Source organism: Gouania willdenowi, chromosome 3 (genome assembly GCF_900634775.1).
Source record: "Gouania willdenowi chromosome 3, fGouWil2.1, whole genome shotgun sequence".
NCBI lineage: Eukaryota > Metazoa > Chordata > Actinopteri > Blenniiformes > Gobiesocidae > Gouania > Gouania willdenowi.
The window spans coordinates 8,427,703-8,446,906 of record NC_041046.1 but is presented as its reverse complement, the minus strand read 5'-3'; the positions used below and the strand labels follow the sequence as shown (position 1 = coordinate 8,446,906).

Sequence of the window (19,204 nt, the reverse complement as noted above, 5' to 3'; positions counted from 1 at the left end):
AGACACACGCTCATCCATCAATAATAATTTGTGGCACAACTCTTTAAAATACACCAAAAGGTGAAGTTCAAATTCTGAAACGAGTGAAATATCAGAAATAAATGAATAAAAAAGCCTAAATTCAAGGTTAATGTTGGACGAGACAAAGGAAAGAGTTTAGACGAGCCTGCAGACACAAATAAATAATGTATAACATGAGCTAAGGGCTACTTGCGATAAAAAATAAAGGCTAAGAGGTACATGGGGCAATGAAGTTTAGGAAACGCTGATTTAGTGTAATACCTTGCTTTGTTAGAAGCAGAAAAACCACCTGATCATCTTCTCACAATGGGCTTATTCGCTGGTATGGACTGAAATGCTTTTTTACGCACCTGTAGCTATGCGCCTCTCTCCTGTGCGTATTCTCTGTTCCAGGATCCTGACACGCCCACCACGCGTTAATTGTCAAAAAGCATGTAGTCTGTGAATGAAGGCGGTCTGAAGCAAAGGTGGCGGACTGGGCCATGATGTCATTTTTTTGGGGCTGTTTAGAAATCACCGAACAAGGAGTTTTCCTGACACTTTTAAATGTCATTGAAATCCATGAAATTTATAAAGCACACTTTTAAATTGAAAGGCCTTCGTTGACAAACAATGTAACAGGTTGATTTGATCAAATTATTGATCAGATTGTTGCAGGATGAGGATCGGACACGTTTTTCTGTCCAAGCCACTGTTAAAATCTCTCTTTTCCCCCTCATATTAACGCCAGATTAACATTTGTTTGTGTGGAAAGCCTGATTTTATTAGCTTCATACATCCTGCATTCAGAAATGATCAGTACGCATTAGTCATTCTCATCATCTGCCGTCAATGTTTCACTTGTTATTTACACTTGTATACACAGTGTTGAAATAGGTTCATCAGTCTGACTTCTGTCAGAGTTTCATTGTAACAAGCTGCAGCAGCTGACGCGTGCACCGCGGCACAGCTGATCAGCTCCACAACGCACCCCCTTCCAGGACAAGGAGTGGACGACACGGATAAAATATAATTAAATGTAACAATTTTGTCCCGTCTAGAACTGAAATGTGAACATATTAGAAATGCTGATGGTCAATCCTTTGGTGTGCTTGTGTGACTCCCCCCACCCCCCTGACAGCATCCGTTTGGATAGATTCTTTCTGGGAGTCTCTTCTGCAATATTATAAGTCCGTGTGGCTGAAATTGTAACTGAAAGTTCAAACTATTAGTGCAATATAATGTTTGACCTTATTGGGGCGCTGCGCTTATTCGAGGTTCATAAACACGTAAAAGGACTTAAGCAGAGGTGAGAATGGGCGTAAGGCCAGATTTGAATGAGAACGCCCACATTTCAGGGCTGCTCCACCCAGAGTGTGTAACTGAGATGGAGGCGCACAGCAACTGACTTAAGTACAGGGGGAGAATAGCACGCAGCCAATAACTGCGCCGCTGCGCTGCTTTTTTGACTTGCGCACAGGGGAGAACAGAGCCCTATATGAATAGGAATCCAATGCTGTTGGAGGAGGAATGCTATTGCTAATGAAGCTTTAAAACTAACGGAATGGAAAAATGAACCATAAAGGATAGGGTCACTCAACCATTGCCAGTCTATTTGCTTCCACACAAGATACTTGTCACCAAATTCTTGAAGTGTGCTTTCCAAGGCTAACTATTAACAGTTTTTGGATTCTTGATGCGGTCAAGGTCTTTTGTTCTTTATCAAGTTAGGCAAATTACAAAGGAACATCTGGCAGGATTCGAGAAAAAATAAACTTTTTTTTTTAATGCTATGGGTGATGAAGCGCTCTAAACCAAAGGTATTCAGCCCACACATATTTTTACCTATTGTTTTGAGAAGATTGTGTGATATTTCCCACGCAGTTCTGCGGACATGAAGTCAAATGACGCTGGTGCGCATTCTCGTTGGCTTGAATACTGGAAATAAAAAAGAAGAAGAAGAAAGTACAGTGGACTAAACTACTGTTTGGTTCCACAGATGTATGCAGAGGCATGTGCACAGGTCTTGCAGTACACACTCACATGAACAGCAAGTAAATAAATAACTGTGCCACAGTTTTTCTCATCCGAGTTCGACCCAACAGTGAAAACCTCATTATTTTTTTTTAAAGAAATTATATACTTTGTTTTAGTGGTAAGCACAATTTTTTTTATTAATAAGTGTTAATGTCAATTAGGGATATCCCGATACAACATTTTCATTTCCGATATAATATCGTACCGGATCAATATCGGTATGAGCCGATACGCAAGGCTGAAATATCGGCTCATACCGATATTGATCCGATACGATATCAGCATGAATTATACATACTTTTATTACTTTTTTTATTAATTTATTTTTTTATAAAGAAAAAGAAAAAATATGTATTTTGTAGTGTGGAATGTTAGAAAAGACTTGATCAAATGATGTCACTCAAACAGAGAACAGTAGTCAGCAGCAGTAGGTATGGGGAAAAACTGACCCATTTATTATTAACCCATTAATTATTATTTATTATTAAATGGTTACATACATTTTAGCCTTCAACATAATATCTACAGTATTCTAAATGAAAAATTAATTGCAAAAAAAAAAAAAATCGGAAATTTCAATCCGATATTTTTTTTCAGGCTGTTATCGGACTGCTATCGATGGCACTACTTGGGAGATAGAGGAAAATTAACAAAGTTTCAGTCTTGGTCCTACCCCAGGCGTGAGATGACTAGAAAGGATAAAAACTATTGAAAAAACTCTATTCAGGAGCCACTAGATTAGGGTTTTTCAACCTTGAGGTCAGGACCCCATGTGGGGTCACTTTAAATTTCTATTAAATTAAAATGGATTTTAGAATTTTTAGAATTATTCCTTTATTTAAATTATTATAGCAACACTAGGGCTGGGACAACGCGTCGATGTCAGCGATGACATCAATGCAAAAAATACTTTGAAGCAAAATATGCGTGCCGATGCGTCGTCCGAAGAAAAACAAAGATGGCGGTGCCGGAGAATAACTAATGCGTGTGGCTCCTCGAGTTTCAAAAGTGCAAGGCAGTAAAGGCATGCACTCGTTCGTCTAGGGTAGCTGTTTCCCGTAACCCTCGTCCTTTATCCCGGGTGTGACCGGACGGCAGCGCGTCGACGGGACAAGGGGGAAAGACCCGCCATGACATCAGCAGCAACACACACACACACACACACACACACACACACACACACACACACACACACACACACACACACACACACACACACACACACACACACACACACACACACACACACACACACACACACACACACACACACACACACACACACACAATTCTTAAGGTAAAATGTTTTGTTGGAAAAGCACTTCCTGTATTAGCATTTGGAATTTTGAGTTTAAGAAAAATGTGTGTCAGTGTATTGCTTTAAGTTGTTGTTATTTTCATTCGAATGAAGAATTTAAAGATTTTAAAGATTTTTTTCAGTAAGCTAGGCCTGTGTTTTCAACATAAATCTTAAATTCTGTTAATTCAGGAAGGACACCATGACAGGCTGCCGCATTCCACTGCCTTTTTGTTTTTTAATGAATGTTACCTCTGACTCTGAATACATTATTTTGTACTTTTATATTCTTACTTGAACTTTATTTTGGAATTTTGAGTTGAAGAGCAATAAACATATATTGCACTGTTAAGGAATTCATGTTTTTTTTTTTTCATTTTAGATATGCAAGTCAACATGTATAAATTACTTTTAGTCAATTAATGGGGAGATAATTGAGTCGAATCGAATCTAATCAAACTGAAAAAATTAATCATTAGATTAATTGATGCAGAGAAAAAATTATTGCTAGATTAATCGTTTAAAAAAATAATTGTTTATCCCAGCCCTAAGCAACACACAACTGTATTTCCATACTTTCACTTTCAATATAAATTTAAACTAAAATGCAGTAAAAAAAAAAAAAAAGATAAAATATATACTGTATACATATCTGAGATCAAACATGATTGAAAGCTAACTCTAGAAAAAAAAATGTCTTTGGGGTCACCAGAAAAATCACTGGTTCAGAGCACCTCACTCCGATTGGAGGTACAGTTAGAGATCCAAAGAATGACCCCATTATTCAGCACCAATAATTGTCTGATGGTGAATAGTCAGCGACCATGCAGATGCTGCATTTTTTTTTTTTAAATCTAGGCTTTGCTTTCTGGAAGGTTCCTGTGAATGGCAAGTTTCTCCTCTTGGGGTTAAAAACATGAGACAAATGTTCACTTGAACACACAAAAGCCTATCAATACACGTTAGCATTTTGTTGACACCAGAAGCAGCACACTGCTGTGGTTTGTTGTCTGCTATTTGATCAAAAGCGCAGACCTTTTAAGTCTACAATTCAGTAGACCAGTGTGATTTGAGGGGCACTGTAGTGGTAAGGGGGCGCTACGCTGTAGGAGCACTCTTTTCTTTTTATTCATGTCAACCGTATGGCTGCGCTGCTGTTTTTATTCATGGAGCACTTTGCTCCTCATCACAAGCTATAATGAAAGGTGGACTATGTTTCTTTGCTCCACCAACAGTGTACACGTGAGTGATGGTGAAAACCCCATGAGTGACACCAGAGAGATACCAATCCCGTCCAGTCCCAAGTTACAAATTCATGCAGAGCAGCTTTCAATCTAATATCACATCTTTATTTGAAGTCATGTACTTTGAAACTTCTTTATTCTTGGTGGGGGAGGAGTACTGTAGATGTCACACTGCTTACATTTTTAAATAAAATGGTGAAGGTTGTTTTGTAGTAGTTTGCCAGCAGCTAATGAATTTGTGTACCCTTCGTTCTTTGGTTATTCAGTTTTAAAATCAAATCAAAATAACAAATAAATGTTGTGGTTATTTTTGTTTTACTGACTTAAAACCAAAACAGCAATACAGAAAAATAATAAACCAGACAAGCAGCGTTTTTTTTCTGTTTTAAAATTAAATCTTCTGCTTGTGTGATATTTGGATGTTTAAGGAAAACTAGGACAAGAGCTTCATGTTTTAATCTCACCACACAGAGGGGACCCACAGACGGGGGCAGACTTATTCTCTGCGTTTGATAAATGGTCTTGTAGCATGTTGTTAGAATAGAATAGATTGATCACAGCTGAACAACAAAATTATGATGGACTACTCCCTCTACAGTGCAGTGACAGTCATAAAAATATATATAAATATAAAAATACCTACAATATAAGAATAATAAACATAAAAACTGTAAACATTTACATTCTATAAATACCCTCCCCTATTACAACCAATGAGAACCCTCCCCCCAACCGCACATGTGCACACAGATACTGATATTGCACCATAAGTGTTTAGTGTCCATCATTCAGGAGCCTGATGGCCCAGGGGTAAAAAGAGTTCCTGAGGTGGTTGGGGTTGTCCACCTCACACCGATGGTAAAGAGGCGCAATTTGTGTGTAGTTGACGTTTTGTTAAAGATGCTGGAAGTCTGAATCTGTGAATATCTGCCAACTTTACCGAACAGTGTTACGGTCCAAATAGTATCCAAATAAACTGGTGACTGACTATCGACTGTGAGGCTGGTGTGAGGAACAATAGATGGTAAAACTTCTTAGACACTTTTGCAAAAACAATTACAGCTTTTTTAAGGGCAGTAAAAATATTTTTCCGCCAACACACAAGGAAGTCAATCACAAGAAACGAGGAGCACCAGTAGAATCATTACACCACCTCTGGTTCCTTTAATAACATATGTGCATGTTTTACGTAGCATCCATTGTTTTGTTTTTATTTATTTATTTATTTATGTATTAATAACTTTATAAGTTCACCAGTTCATCAGTAATGTGACTTATGCTTTGCTCCTTTTTTTTATTTTGTCCAGGAGTGAGGGGGTATGCTACGAACCTAGATTAGCTCTTATAGCGCTAACTTCCGGGATTTAGTCAGTGTGTGCTGGACTACAAAGATTTGTATCTGATGGACTGATTTACAGTCACCTTATGAAGCCTGTGTCTTGATCGTATGCACAGACGGGTGAAATAATTAATTAATTCATTCATTCATTCATACGCTGACGGCTCAGCAGGTACATACTACAGTTAAACAATGTGTTCTCATCTCTCATCCCAGTGTGTGCGGTAAATGGGTGTACTTAAAAGAAGCGTGTGTGTGCTGTAATAAAGTTTAACTACAGAGCACTGTCCATTTATCATCCAGTGGATTAATATAATAAATGATCTTGCGCTTTTACACATTAACAGAGTCAGCAGCTTCCTGCCGGAGTTCTCTCATTCCTGCCTTTTCTATAACAACAGGGTTGTCTTTGGTCTCAATTATGGATTTTAATTATTCATTTTAAACTTCAGCAACCTGGTCGGTACCAAGTTATGAAGTGGATCAGATCTGAGTGAGTATAAAAGCTCCGCCTCCTGCTGCTAAAAGTCCGCTAACATCTGTGGATCCCCTCTGTGTGTTGAGCTTAAAACATGAAGCTTTTGTTCATAGTTTTCTCGTAAATATCCAAATATCACACAAACGGAAGATTTAATTTTAAAACAGAAAAACGCTGCTTGTCTGGTTTTTGATTTTTCTGTATTCTGTTTTGGTTTTAATTTAGTAAAACAAAATATTTATTTGTTATTTTCTGTTCACCTCCGCTGTCTAAATACAACTGAGGAGGGACTGAAAACATTTCCACCTATGAATTCAGTATTAATCTAATATTAAGATTCTTTTCGCTCAATTTCAAACGTTTAATTTCCTTTAATCTCAAACACTGAATCTTAGTCCCAATACAAGAAGAAAAATAGAAAATGTAGTTATTTTATTACATTCTATTGTCACTATTGATTCAATTATCATTAAGCATACACTATATTCATTAATTAATTATTCATGGTAATATAAGTCCCTATCCAAGCACGAACAAAACAAAAAGAAAAGAAAAAATGTCTTGGATAAGAAACTAAGATAGGCAGAAAAACACTTTACATCTATTTGGTGATGAATCACATTTTTACAAGATTGTTTTCAGGTTCAAATGCTCTCTAATCACCATGTATGCAAACTATTCTCTATCATTTGTAACTGTAGCATTCTAATAGTAATCCTTTAAACAACAGACTGAATATGAACAACAATTATCTGCTTGCCAGATGGTAAATGTCAACGCTGTTTTTAAATTCACCTTCCTGCTTTTTTTTCTCTGTGTCCAAAAAAGCGCTATATAAAATTGATGTATTATTATTATTAAATTTCTGTTGTTTTTTTCTGTATTTTATTTGTTGTTTTGTGTGCTTTTATGGAGTCACTTGGAGTATTTTTGTTGGTGTTTTTGTTTTTTTCATTCATATATTTTTGTTGTTTTGTCTGTTATTGGCCCTTTTGTTGGTTTTTGAAATCATTTTTGTGTATTTTTGTTGTCATTTCAGTTATTTATTTGTAGTGATCCTGTTTGTTTTTTGAGTCATTTTGTGCATTTACTTTGGGGGTCGCACAAAATTAGACCGAGGACCACATGTGGCCCCCACGCCACCAGTTGCCATGTATGATCTTGATGTTAGGCCTAAGTAAATACACAGTATGCATAGACTGGTAATCAGTTAAGGAGTATAACAGGAGTTTCTTTATGGAACATTCCTTCCGTCTTTTACAGAGTTGGTCATCTAAAATGAAATCAAAGCAGTTATTTTTTTTTTTTAGGTTACTGGGTCATTCATTTACGACCCATTTTTAGCCTTGTTCGCTGCAACTGCAAACTCTGTTCATTCTTTGGACCCTATATAGCTATATAAGTTATTCTCCAGAGAGCTGGAACCATATATTCACAGCATAACCTATATAATAACTCCAGCTTCAAAACTAAAAATGATCCATGTGAAGTATATCAAAGTGTGTAATTTCTAATGTTATCAGGAACCTCAAACATCACTGTTTCAGTTCATGGGTAACTGTCTTATTTAATAAATACCATCCATTAAATTTTGCAGTTATTTAAAAGTTTCATTGATTATATATTTGACACCTCTCCTCTAACGAGTCTAAAACATTTTTGCTGCCGATTTGTTGCTCCATGAACTTTTAAAATTGAGCTCCGCAAGAATTTCTACTGAATCGATCAATCCAAAGCTACTCAACCCATCAAAGTTTGAACAGGACTACTTGTTTTATTCAAAATCCTACTAGAATCTGCACATGAATGAGCTCCATATTTAGCCAAAGTTATACCAGTAGTTACTTTGAGAAAAACCTGACACAAATAATTACACTATAGTCTATGTCGATGACTTTTCTGGCTATTAAACTTTCTTAAATCATGTTTTATATTTCTATGCTTTAGATGCCTTAAAGAAAAAGGGAGGTTTACGCTAAAATCACGCAACATTACATTGCGAGTCATTTTACATATCCTTTAGTTACATTTGCTCAGCACTCAACCAACGTTTTACATGACAATGTACATGTAAATGTGTGCTATGTTCATAAAATATGTAAGCACGGGTTTAGTCTTTGTCGTATAGCTATTTCCATTTTGTTTTGCATGAAATCCCGCGTAGCCGTGTGATTACGTAGCGCAAATTATAAACAAGATTATAAGGTAAACTAGACGTATGTTTGTTTGCTACACTTCTTGCTAGACATTCGGTCACCTGTTTTCCAAGGAAAAATAGCAGGTAAATGGACGATATTGTCCCAAAACAAAAATGGTTTGGATTGCCATTTTCCGTGATCATGAAAAATCCATTTTTTGAACATACCGTTTTTGTAATCCTTTCATATGTCTATTATTTGAATAACTTTGCCTTGTGATTCTGTTTCTAATCTAAAGAAAACTGAATCATGAAATATTTAAATAAGGATCTCTATATATCAGCACAAATAAGCCTGTACTACAAGAACCACGTGACTCACAAACCTCTGCCCTAGAGAGTCACTAGTTTGATTTCAGGACTCAACTTTAACAAGAAGAGTTTAACTGTTTCTCTCAGTTACCAAGATTTATCCTCCAGACCAAAAACATGTAAGCCAGTGCTCTTTGTGTGGCTGCCTGGAAGATGAATATGGTTAATAAAGGGAAAATCATGCTTTGTAAATATGAGGTTGTCACCAGGTCATGGAGAACCTGTGGCAGAACAGTGATGCCACAGTGCCTGGTAAACTTCATCATTATTTCTCTCCTTGTAATTGTCAATGGTTTCACTTCACACGCTCTTTGATCCACTGACAGTGTGTACCCTGTGTTATTGATGATGTCTTTTATGGACTTGGAGTGTGTGGGCCTTTGATTTCTTGAAGGTACTTTGAGCTTGTCCCTATAGTGGACAAGCAAGTGTCATTGTATCAGGGCAAATAAAAAAAAAGTCATTGTTTACTAAATCAAGACTAACAAAATTATTTACACTGTCACTCATTTTAAGTTGAGGTTGGAAATAAGAACGACAAAGCAAAACTGTTCTGTCAACAACAGTACTGTTCATGTGCACTGTCAATATTGAAGAGCAAATAGAGACATTTTCTGTGTATTTATCACTATCTATATGTATTGAAGAGTGTTTCTTAATGTTTTCAACACATTTTTTTTACCCTTAAGTTATTTTGTAAATAAAAGTGAATAAAAAGAAGACTTGCGGGTAGTTGGACTTCTCAAATCAATACCGTTTAAATCTCTCAAAGCTTTTTTTCTTGATTGAGTAATCAGGATTCCCACGGTGAGGTTTGGACATTCGGGTTTTTATTAGGGATGTCTCAATACAACTTTTTCACTTTCAATATGATAGCGATATTGCAGCCTTGCATATCGGTCGATACCAATATTCATCCGATACGATATCAGCGCAAATCATACATACTTTTATTACTTATTTTGTAGTGTGGAATGTTAGAAAAGGCTTGATGAAGTGATGTTACTCAAACAGGGAGCAATAGTCAGCAACAGTAGGTTACTATGTTGGAGTGTGAACTACAGTCACCTATGGATAGAAGTGCTGGAGCGGAAATTTTTATCGGAGAGCTTTTATCAGTGATTTTAGATGCTGGCCGATAAAATCCGATATTCGTTTTCTGGCTGATATCGGACCAATATCCGATATCAATATCGGATCAGGATACCTCTAATTTTTAATATATAAGATTGTTTGAGATTGATCCAATCATTTAACTTTATAGTTAGCCGTGAGTCATGGAAAAAATCCATGCATTTAATTGTCCTAAACAACAAATATGGATTTATTGATACCAACCCTACATCTGCCCCATGTTTTGTTGTTTTCCTTTATTACCACACAGAGCTCCCACCGTGAAACGCAAACGTTGGCTCAAAGGACTATTGTGTGTATGCTGTCTGACTAATAGGATGTCATGATGTCAACAAGCTGATTTCTTTTCAGGTCATTGTTTTTCAGGATTTATGGATTGAGTTCTGGCTTTGCCTAAGATACTAAAGTCTTAAAATTGTAAGTGAAAAAAGATAGGGTATTTTGTTTTTTCTTTTGTTTTTTACATTTTGTGTCGTTTAGGGAGATTTCCTTAGAATCTGTTTCACGTTCAAGGAAAATCTCTTTCTTTTGATGGATGAACAAAGTGGTTTAATCACTTGTGTGATCTAATACTTACTGCCTTTTGAGAATAGGATTTTTCTAAAACTTTTAGAGGATCAGAAGGATAAATATTCATACAGGTGGAGCGTGATGCCTGTGTGTAATGTGGTTTTTCAACTCAAAATAGATTAGTAAATGGACTTGATTTTCTATAGCGCTTTATCCCCACACTGAAGCAGTCTCAAAGCGCTTTACACATCAGCTCATTCACCCAATCACTCTCACATTCACACACCAATGGGACAGGACTGCCATGCAAGGCGCTAGTCGACCACTGGGAGCAACTTAGGGTTCAGTGTCTTGCCCAAGGACACTTCGACACATAGTCAGGTCTTGGGATCGAACCCCCAACCTCTCGATCAGAAGATGACCCACTACCACCTGAGCCACTGTCGCCCAACTGCATCCTTTGACTGAGTCATTGTAGCTTTGTTTCCATTACCCTTGGAAATGTGCAAAATCTAAATAGGCCAATACAAACTGGTAATGGAAATACCTGAACTTTGAAAAAACCCCTCAAATATAGCTAAACAGTTTTTACGCTTTCATGAGGAGGAATTTGATAAGTTTTGATATTGAAATGTATCGCAAAATACACGTCACAGAGTGTGATGTACCTGGTCACATATCTGAGAAAACATGGCGCAGTACGTGTAGACAGAAGAGGAGACCGAGACGTTTCTTAGCATTATACTTAAAAAGGATTACTGTGTTAGGTGTGAAACAAGAAAAGAATACGAAGTGTTATAAGGTGGTTCTGAGCGTCCATCTTCCTGCAGCAAAGTTTCACGGGATGAGATTTCACGGGAGTTACGAGGCTCTTGGCCAAAACAATGTTCAGTGGAAACACGTTCAAAGCACAATTATACTTTGTCAACATTTGGAAATATTGCTTTTATTTTACGAAAATCTGTAATGGAATCCCAGTTTGTGTTACCAATGCAGATTTGAGGTTACATTTCTATCATAGGGTTTTCCACAAAAAAGGGGGAAAACAGAAGAGAGTAAATTCATTGTTTTATAATTGTTACCTGCAAAAAAATTGAATAATGACCTCCTCATCTCTGCTTTCTCCCTAATCCAGTTTGTGGCCCAAGCATTGACATTGGCAATGACATCAGTGAGTTCCGGAGCCTGGAAAATTGCACAGTGGTGGAGGGCTACTTGCAGATCCTCCTCATTGGTGACAAAAACAGCAACAACATCAACCAGGAAGTCTTCCGGTCCCTCAGCTTCCCCAAGCTGACCATGATCACCGACTACCTGCTGCTCTTCCGAGTGTCCGGCCTGGACAGCCTGAGCACGCTCTTTCCCAACCTGGCCGTCATCCGTGGCCGCAACCTCTTCTACAACTACGCACTGGTGATCTTTGAGATGACGAGCTTGAAGGACATTGGCTTGTACAACCTGAGGAACATCACCCGGGGAGCCATTCGAATCGAGAAGAACCCTGAGCTCTGCTACCTAGACTCCATCGACTGGTCCCTCATACTGGACGCGGAATTCAACAACTACATCGCTGGGAACAAGCAGTCTAAGGAGTGCAGCGACGTTTGCCCCGGAATCATGGAGAACAACCCCCAGTGCAGGAAGACTATGTTCAACAACAACTACAACTATCGCTGCTGGAATTCTAATCACTGTCAGAAAGGTAAGCCTTCTGCCGCTCCTGTGTGTTCATTGCGATTTGAATTGCAAATAGGTGTGCACAAGTGCTCTGTTCTCTTGCCCTGATTTGTGTAAATGTGAATTTAGATTTTGATTGTGAGAAAGCTGGCAAGCTGGCAGGGAATGATGTACAAGTCTGTAGGTCCTTGTGTTAACGGCTAAACATTGTTTAGAAAAATCTACATTTGCCCCCATTTTAAAGGATTGTGTTGATGTATTGATCTTGTTGGAATTGCATCCAGTCTATTCAGGTGTTTAGTGGCAGGTCACTTTAGTTGTTCCCACCCTCCAAAACAAACAAAAGCTTGTACAGCTAAGCAGTTGCAATTGCATTTAGTATGAAAAGGTCTAAAGGCTGCCTTTAATTTTGTGTTTACGAGGGCAGTGCTTTAGATGATTTGTTTTGCTGTTGCCTCGCAGACAGTGTGTTTTGGCTGACTGTGTATGTGTGAGTGTGTATGTGCGTCTGGCTGAATTGTTTCCCTGGTGACTGGCGCCTTGCTGCAGCCTCAGCATGTTGATGTTTTCACTCTTCTGACATGAAGCTGTCGCAGCACTCGCCTGTACTGCATTGATTTCTAAATGTGCACATACATACGTACACACCCTGAAGGTTTTTGGAACTCAGAGACAAAATCACAAAGAAGCAAATATGTGTATGTATGCACCGACCTGATACAAGTCCCAAAAGACAGGGATGCTTGGTTTCTGAAGGAGGTACAATTAGATGGATACATAGATCTAGCATGTTTATCATTACTCTAGTTTGTAAGAAGTCTGTATTCATAATATAGATCAGTATGAGATGAACTGAACAATACTGTACAATATGTTCTGATGATTGACATGTCACTGAACATTTTCCTATTATTCAAGCTGTATCAGATGTGCCACATTTGTTTCCCACACTTCCATCAGACTACCTTGTGGTAGCTGTGGCTCCAGATGTAGATGACCTCCAGTTATATAATGGAGGATTTTTTCTGAATAACTTCAGGTGTGATAGAATATGAACCCAAGTTGTAATTAATTACTTGGCCAAAGAGGTAGTATTTTCACCGGAGTTTATTTTCTTTCTGTCTGCTAGAAGGATTACATCAGAAGTTGAGACAATGATGAACCTGTCCTTAAGCCATGAAAGATTCCATGACATTTTTGAGGGGATCCAGATCAATATAAAGATTCTGGATCAGTTTCATCAATTGAAAAAAAACCTATCTCTCATCATTGGCGAAATTTGAAAAAAATCACATTAATTAACTGATCTTTATGAAATTTGACTATGTCAGGTTGATTCCTCAAATACTCTTAGTTTCATCCAGATTGATTGATTGATTTAAATTGATTGATGTCTTTATTTGGAACATATAGTTAATAGTTTAAAAAATAAGAAATAATTAATTACACAGCAGAAATCGACCAAATTGGTTATTTCAATGCATTTTTTTTAAATGGGGTGCCTATACATTTGGACTTGCTGTATATTTAATAAATGTCATAGAAATGTATTCCAAGCCGTTGTTTAAATTGTGAATGATCATGGTACATGATGAGGATCACTGATCCAGCGAACTGCCAATATTTGGCAATTAATTTGGCGCTTGGCAGAGGTTTGTGCCCCCTGTGCTCTTGTTGGAATATGTGTAACTGATTTTGCTCCTTGCAAAGAATGTCACTAATGGTGCGTTTCCATTGGCGGTATCAGCTCTACATGACTCTGCACTCCTTGCTTTCGGGACCCGATATTGTCTTTCTGGAGCATTTCCATTGAGCACCAACCTGATATGCGAAACAGCCAGACGCCACGGAATGCACTCTTTTGCTGTCATCCTCACAAGATCGCCAACAAAAATCAATGTTGGCCAAATGCTTCCCCTCTGTGTGTGAGTTGATGACTCTACGCTGTGATGATTCTCTGAACCAATCAGTATCTGCTTTGAGCCTCACATTTTCAGACCAGGGCTGCTTTTTTTGGAACTTCAACAAAGGATGTACTAAAAAAAGCAGCACCATGTACCATGGAGGAGGTACTTTTTCCCAGTGGAAATGCGTAAAATGAGAGCTGAGTAGAGCCAATACTAGGGATGTCCCAATACAACTTTTTCATTTCTGATGATACCAATATTGCAGCCTTGCGTATCGGCCGATACCGATATTATTCAGCATGAATCATACATACTTTTATTACTTTTCTTTTTTTTCTTTAATAAAAAAAAAATAATGACTTATTTTATAGTGTGGAATGTTAGGAAAGGCTTGATCAAATGATGTTACTGAAACAGAGAACAATAGTCAGCAACAGTAGGTATGAGAAAAACTGACTCATTTATTATTAACCAATTGGTTACATAAATGTTAACCTTCAACATAATATCTACACATTCTACAATTGAATAAAATAAATAAAAAATGATTTGAATTTTTTTTTTTTTCAAATCGTAAATTTGAATTTGATATAAGTTTTCAGGCTGATATCGGACCAATATCGGATCGTGACACCCTAGCCGATACCACCAGTGGAAACACGTCATATACAGATAGAGAAAACTACATACTTTGTGTACAAAGTATGGTGAATCCTTATTTATTGTTTGCCAGTCTGGTGGCAGAAAAGAACTTTGACGTTTTACATTTCACACTCCTGTGAGGTGTGAATAGTCCATGCTGGTGGGGGTGGGTGATGATGGAGGCAGCTCTCCAGTGGACTCTGTGGTGTTAACTACTCTACAGAGAGTGCAGTAGGGTCCTGCTGATCCTCAAAGGTCTTTACCACTCTCTGCAGGCGTTTGCGGTCCTAAGCGGTCGTGCTGCTGTACCACACAGAGATTCAGCTGATCATAATGCTCTCGAGGTTGCAGCTGTAAATGTTCCTGAGGAACTCTGCTGACATACCAAATTTTCTGCAGTCTCCTCAGGAAATACAGCTGCTGTGGAGCCTTCTTCACCAGCTGTGTGAAGTTAGTCCTCACGGATGTCGTGCACCCGCAGGTATTTGAAGCTGCTCACCCTCTCCACTGGAATGGATTCCTCATGTCGACTATCATCTCCTTCTTCTTGTTAGTGTTCAGGGTGAGGTTGTGTCACTGTCATCCGCAAATTTCAGGATGATGTTCTCTATGTGGATGCGATGCAGTCGAGATGGAACGGGTGTTAGGGATTGGACTGAGGACACACCCCTAAGGAATACAGATGTTCTAGACACAAAGTCTAAATAAATGCATGCCAACAATTCTATTAAATCTATATTGTTTTAGAATCCATTACATACCTAATCATTGGAGCGGGAACGGAGAGAGAAAAGGCCCAGTTCCACTCAGAAAGACATGAACACCGTCCAATTGAACTCACTGCTTTCTCATTGAGAAGAAACGCTGCAACCTTCTGACCCACTAAGTAGCTTCCTCCAAAAGGTCTTTTCCAATAAACCAAGCATGAACAAAAAAACAGAAGTTGTAGACAAAATAACCAGGAAGCAGCAACGATAACATTTGCATGACGGCTTTACCCATATTGATAGAGAAATAGTTGAGACTACTGTAAGTTTTTTTTTAAATTTATTTATTTATTTTTTTATTCAAAACAGTGTTCAATAAAAATCTATTCAACCTTGATTTAAAAGAGCTCAGAGTTTTAGCGGACCTGCAGTTTTCTGGGAGTTTGTTCCACAGATGAGGAGCATAAAAACCTGAACGCTGCTTCTCCTTGTTTGGTTTTTGTTCTGGGAACATAAAGCAGGTTTGTCCTAGATGATCAGAGACCTCTGGGTGGTTCATAACTGCCTATGAGCATGTATAAAAAGTATTTTTTAAAGAGTGGAAGGACAGGTGCTGATTCCCCCTAGCTGTGTGCTGCTAGTGGCATCTTTTCGTCCAAGAGATGGTCATGATTTTCTTATTTTTCTAGTCGATCAAAGCAGCCTTAATCTAGAAAAGGTGCAGAATAGCCCGGAGTGCATGCTTAAGCAATGCACTGGCGCTCCAAAGGGAGCATGTCAGCGAGGGCAAACAGGCCATCAGCGCCTGCCGCTGTTTCCTCAAAGCACAATTGATTCCCAGACAACATGAAAGCTGCTGCACTCACGGCAGACTGCTCTGTTGTGCTATTTATTAGGCGGTTTATTGGAGGAGTCTGGCAGTAAAGTCAGGCTTCATTAAAGCGTGAGAGGCCGACAGTTAGGTGGTCAAGCTGGCTGACCGGACGACAGTTTTCTGCTAGCAGCTACCTCACATGCACATTAGAAACAGTTTACAGTTTACACAGGACAACTCTCAATCCTGTACATTGGCATTTGAAAATCCCAGGGGTCTAAGGGGTAGACCCTCTGCCATAACTTCCTCTGCAACCACAAAAAGAACGTTTGTCATGAAACTCAAGTCATTTACTTCACAAGGCAACAAGACTCATTTTAAACTGACGCTATTATAATGGATACAACACATTAGTTATTTCTTTGTTACACTTGGGGTAAAAAATGGATTTAATCGATCTTCAATTGATTTCATTGTAATTTTACAAAATCGTTTCACAGGTACTGAAATGGATTTTTTTATTCATTTTTTACTCTAACCCCAGTAGTCTCGCGCTTTAGTCTGGCATTAGCAAGAATGCATTCAATTCAAGCCTTGCTGGGTAAGAAAAAATGGATTCGGTGATATATCGGAATATTTTACAGCGCAGTTATTGTATTGATCCAAATCGATCTTCTTAATCATGGGTTTTTAATGAAAAAACATTTAACTGCGCTAACGTTTATATAGCACGTAAACGCCCGATCAGTAGGTGACGGTGAACCATATCAGACATTGTTAAACTTACTCACCCCTTTAGTGCATTTTAGCATTGAAGTTATTTTCAGAAAACATACTGGGCACTTATAGATATACAGTATGTGGTAACTTTAAAACAAAAAAAGGAGTTTAAGAACTTAACAGAATTTGAATCTGTTGTTGACTTTTTGTGAAAAATGTAATTCAACAGTTTGATATCACTTGTTTTTGATATTGGTACTTGAATTGGTAAGAAAAATAAATCAATTGTATTTCATATCATTTTGTACTTGTAAAGGTGAAATTTGTCATTAGTGATCAGATTAATGTCAATGCACACCCCTAAAGCCAGCCCAACTGAAGTCAGAAGTTTGAAACCTTAATAATATCCAAGTAAAATTTGAAAGATCAATACTGAATCGGAATCAAATCATGATAAATCGATTCAAAATCGTATTAATCAAATCGATTCAGGAAATTGGCCATGATACCCAGCTCTGCTTATAAATACGTTGCATTCAAGGCTAAAGAGAAGTTACGCCTGGGAAGTATTGTTTACTTGATGCAACAATGATAGTTTCAGATACTGTGACCTTTACTTACTCATATTCTGCATCTATAGTCTGACTATGTGCCTTGTTTGCAGGCATTCTACTGCCCTGAAGCATCCCAACACATGTGCTTCCTGTGATCAATAGGTGCTAAAAACTAAGGACAAATGCCTTACTTTTCCCTATAGACTGCATATTAAAGACACATGTTCAAATTTGCACCTTTTGTAAAGAAGCAGCAGAGATTTTCCTGTTTTGGTGGTATTGCTCTCGGTGGTCAAGGGGGGGCTGCAGCTTCCCATGTTTACTTCCCTCATTTGTTTTTTGGAATCTGGGTGGAGTGTTTTTGTCTTTTTTTTTCCTGAAGTCATAATCTTCTTAAGAAGAGCTGTGCACATGCTCGCTGGGAAGCAAACGGCATGGCTTGACTCTTGTACTCATTCAAACACACAAACCCTCCTGCCCTCGCACGCAAGATTGCACCCCACCCCCCACCCCCACCCAACACACACACACACGAAGGGAACTACAGTCACACACTGAACAGCATGGGGGATGTTTTTCCGGTGCTCTGTATGGTCTGAGAAGATGAAAGCACATCATTAAAGTACAAAGTGAGGTCTGCTAAGATTTACTGGAAAGACTTTTTTTTGTCTTTTGTCAACGCTTGGCAGAAAGGATTACACATTAAACCATGGGGATTGTCATTTGACGTCTTCTTGAGCTCACTCATGGCTTAATCTACTCTAACTGACCTGTGAGAGTGTTTGCACTGCTTCACATAAATCACAGCTTTTTAGCTCTTTGCAGCAGAGACAATAATGCATTCACAATAGTCTTTTGTGCCCGTCTGTTTCCAGGTAAAAACTCAAGAATGGAAGTTGTTTTCTGAACTTAATGCCCCATGGTTGTCATAGTTATTTTGGATATGCTCGCAACTTTGGCGACTCCTGGTGGTCAAAGGCCTTAGACGTGTTGCACATCACCTTTGAAAACTAAAGGCTGCTGTAGACGAGGGGCCCAGTATCTCTAAGCCCAAATAGAACTGGTCAATGACAATAAATACATAAAAAAGTAGCTCTTTAATAGATTGTTATTTTAGATATTAAATCAAAGTTATCAAAGAGAGGAGCTTTGACTGTATTTTAAAACATTAAGCTAAACATTCATTCTTCTACATTGATTTGCCCTTTTGTTGCCAAAAACCCTTTACCAGGAGTTGGCAACCTTTGACTCTGGAGCCATTTGTGGCTCCTCTGCCCCTCCCCCTTAGCTCAGTGACCAATCACCGTGCCCTTCTGACCATCAAGTACATCATTGGGCTCTTTCGTCGTCATTCAAACTAGATGATACACCAAATAAAACCGTAGAAGTCTTTGCTCCGGGTCAACGATGTATAGTAAGCAGAAGTGCTCACACACCGGTTACCAAATGGGCCCCGCCCTCTTCCCATCCACCCAGTATTCCGTAATGTGCAAGTTGCTAAAGCTAGACTTCAACCCTCTGATGTGTCCACTAAGACAGTGGTTCTCAAACTTTTTTGGCTCAAGTACCCCCTTTATCTTATTTCTGAATCCAAGTCCCCCTTTGTCCGACTCCAATATTTTGCTGAGAAAAGTA

The 19,204-nt window shown here is 38.4% G+C and overlaps 1 protein-coding gene across 2 annotated transcripts in view; it reads left to right on the top strand.

Annotated features, from left to right (window-relative positions):
• Nucleotides 1–19,204, top strand: part of LOC114481603 (insulin-like growth factor 1 receptor) — a 92,787-nt gene that overhangs the window by 11,069 nt on the left and 62,514 nt on the right. For both annotated transcript variants that reach the window (XM_028476569.1, XM_028476561.1), the window contains exon 2: nt 11,684–12,250. In XM_028476569.1, the coding sequence (XP_028332370.1) occupies nt 11,684–12,250 (567 nt within the window). The remainder of the gene's footprint in view (nt 1–11,683; nt 12,251–19,204) is intronic.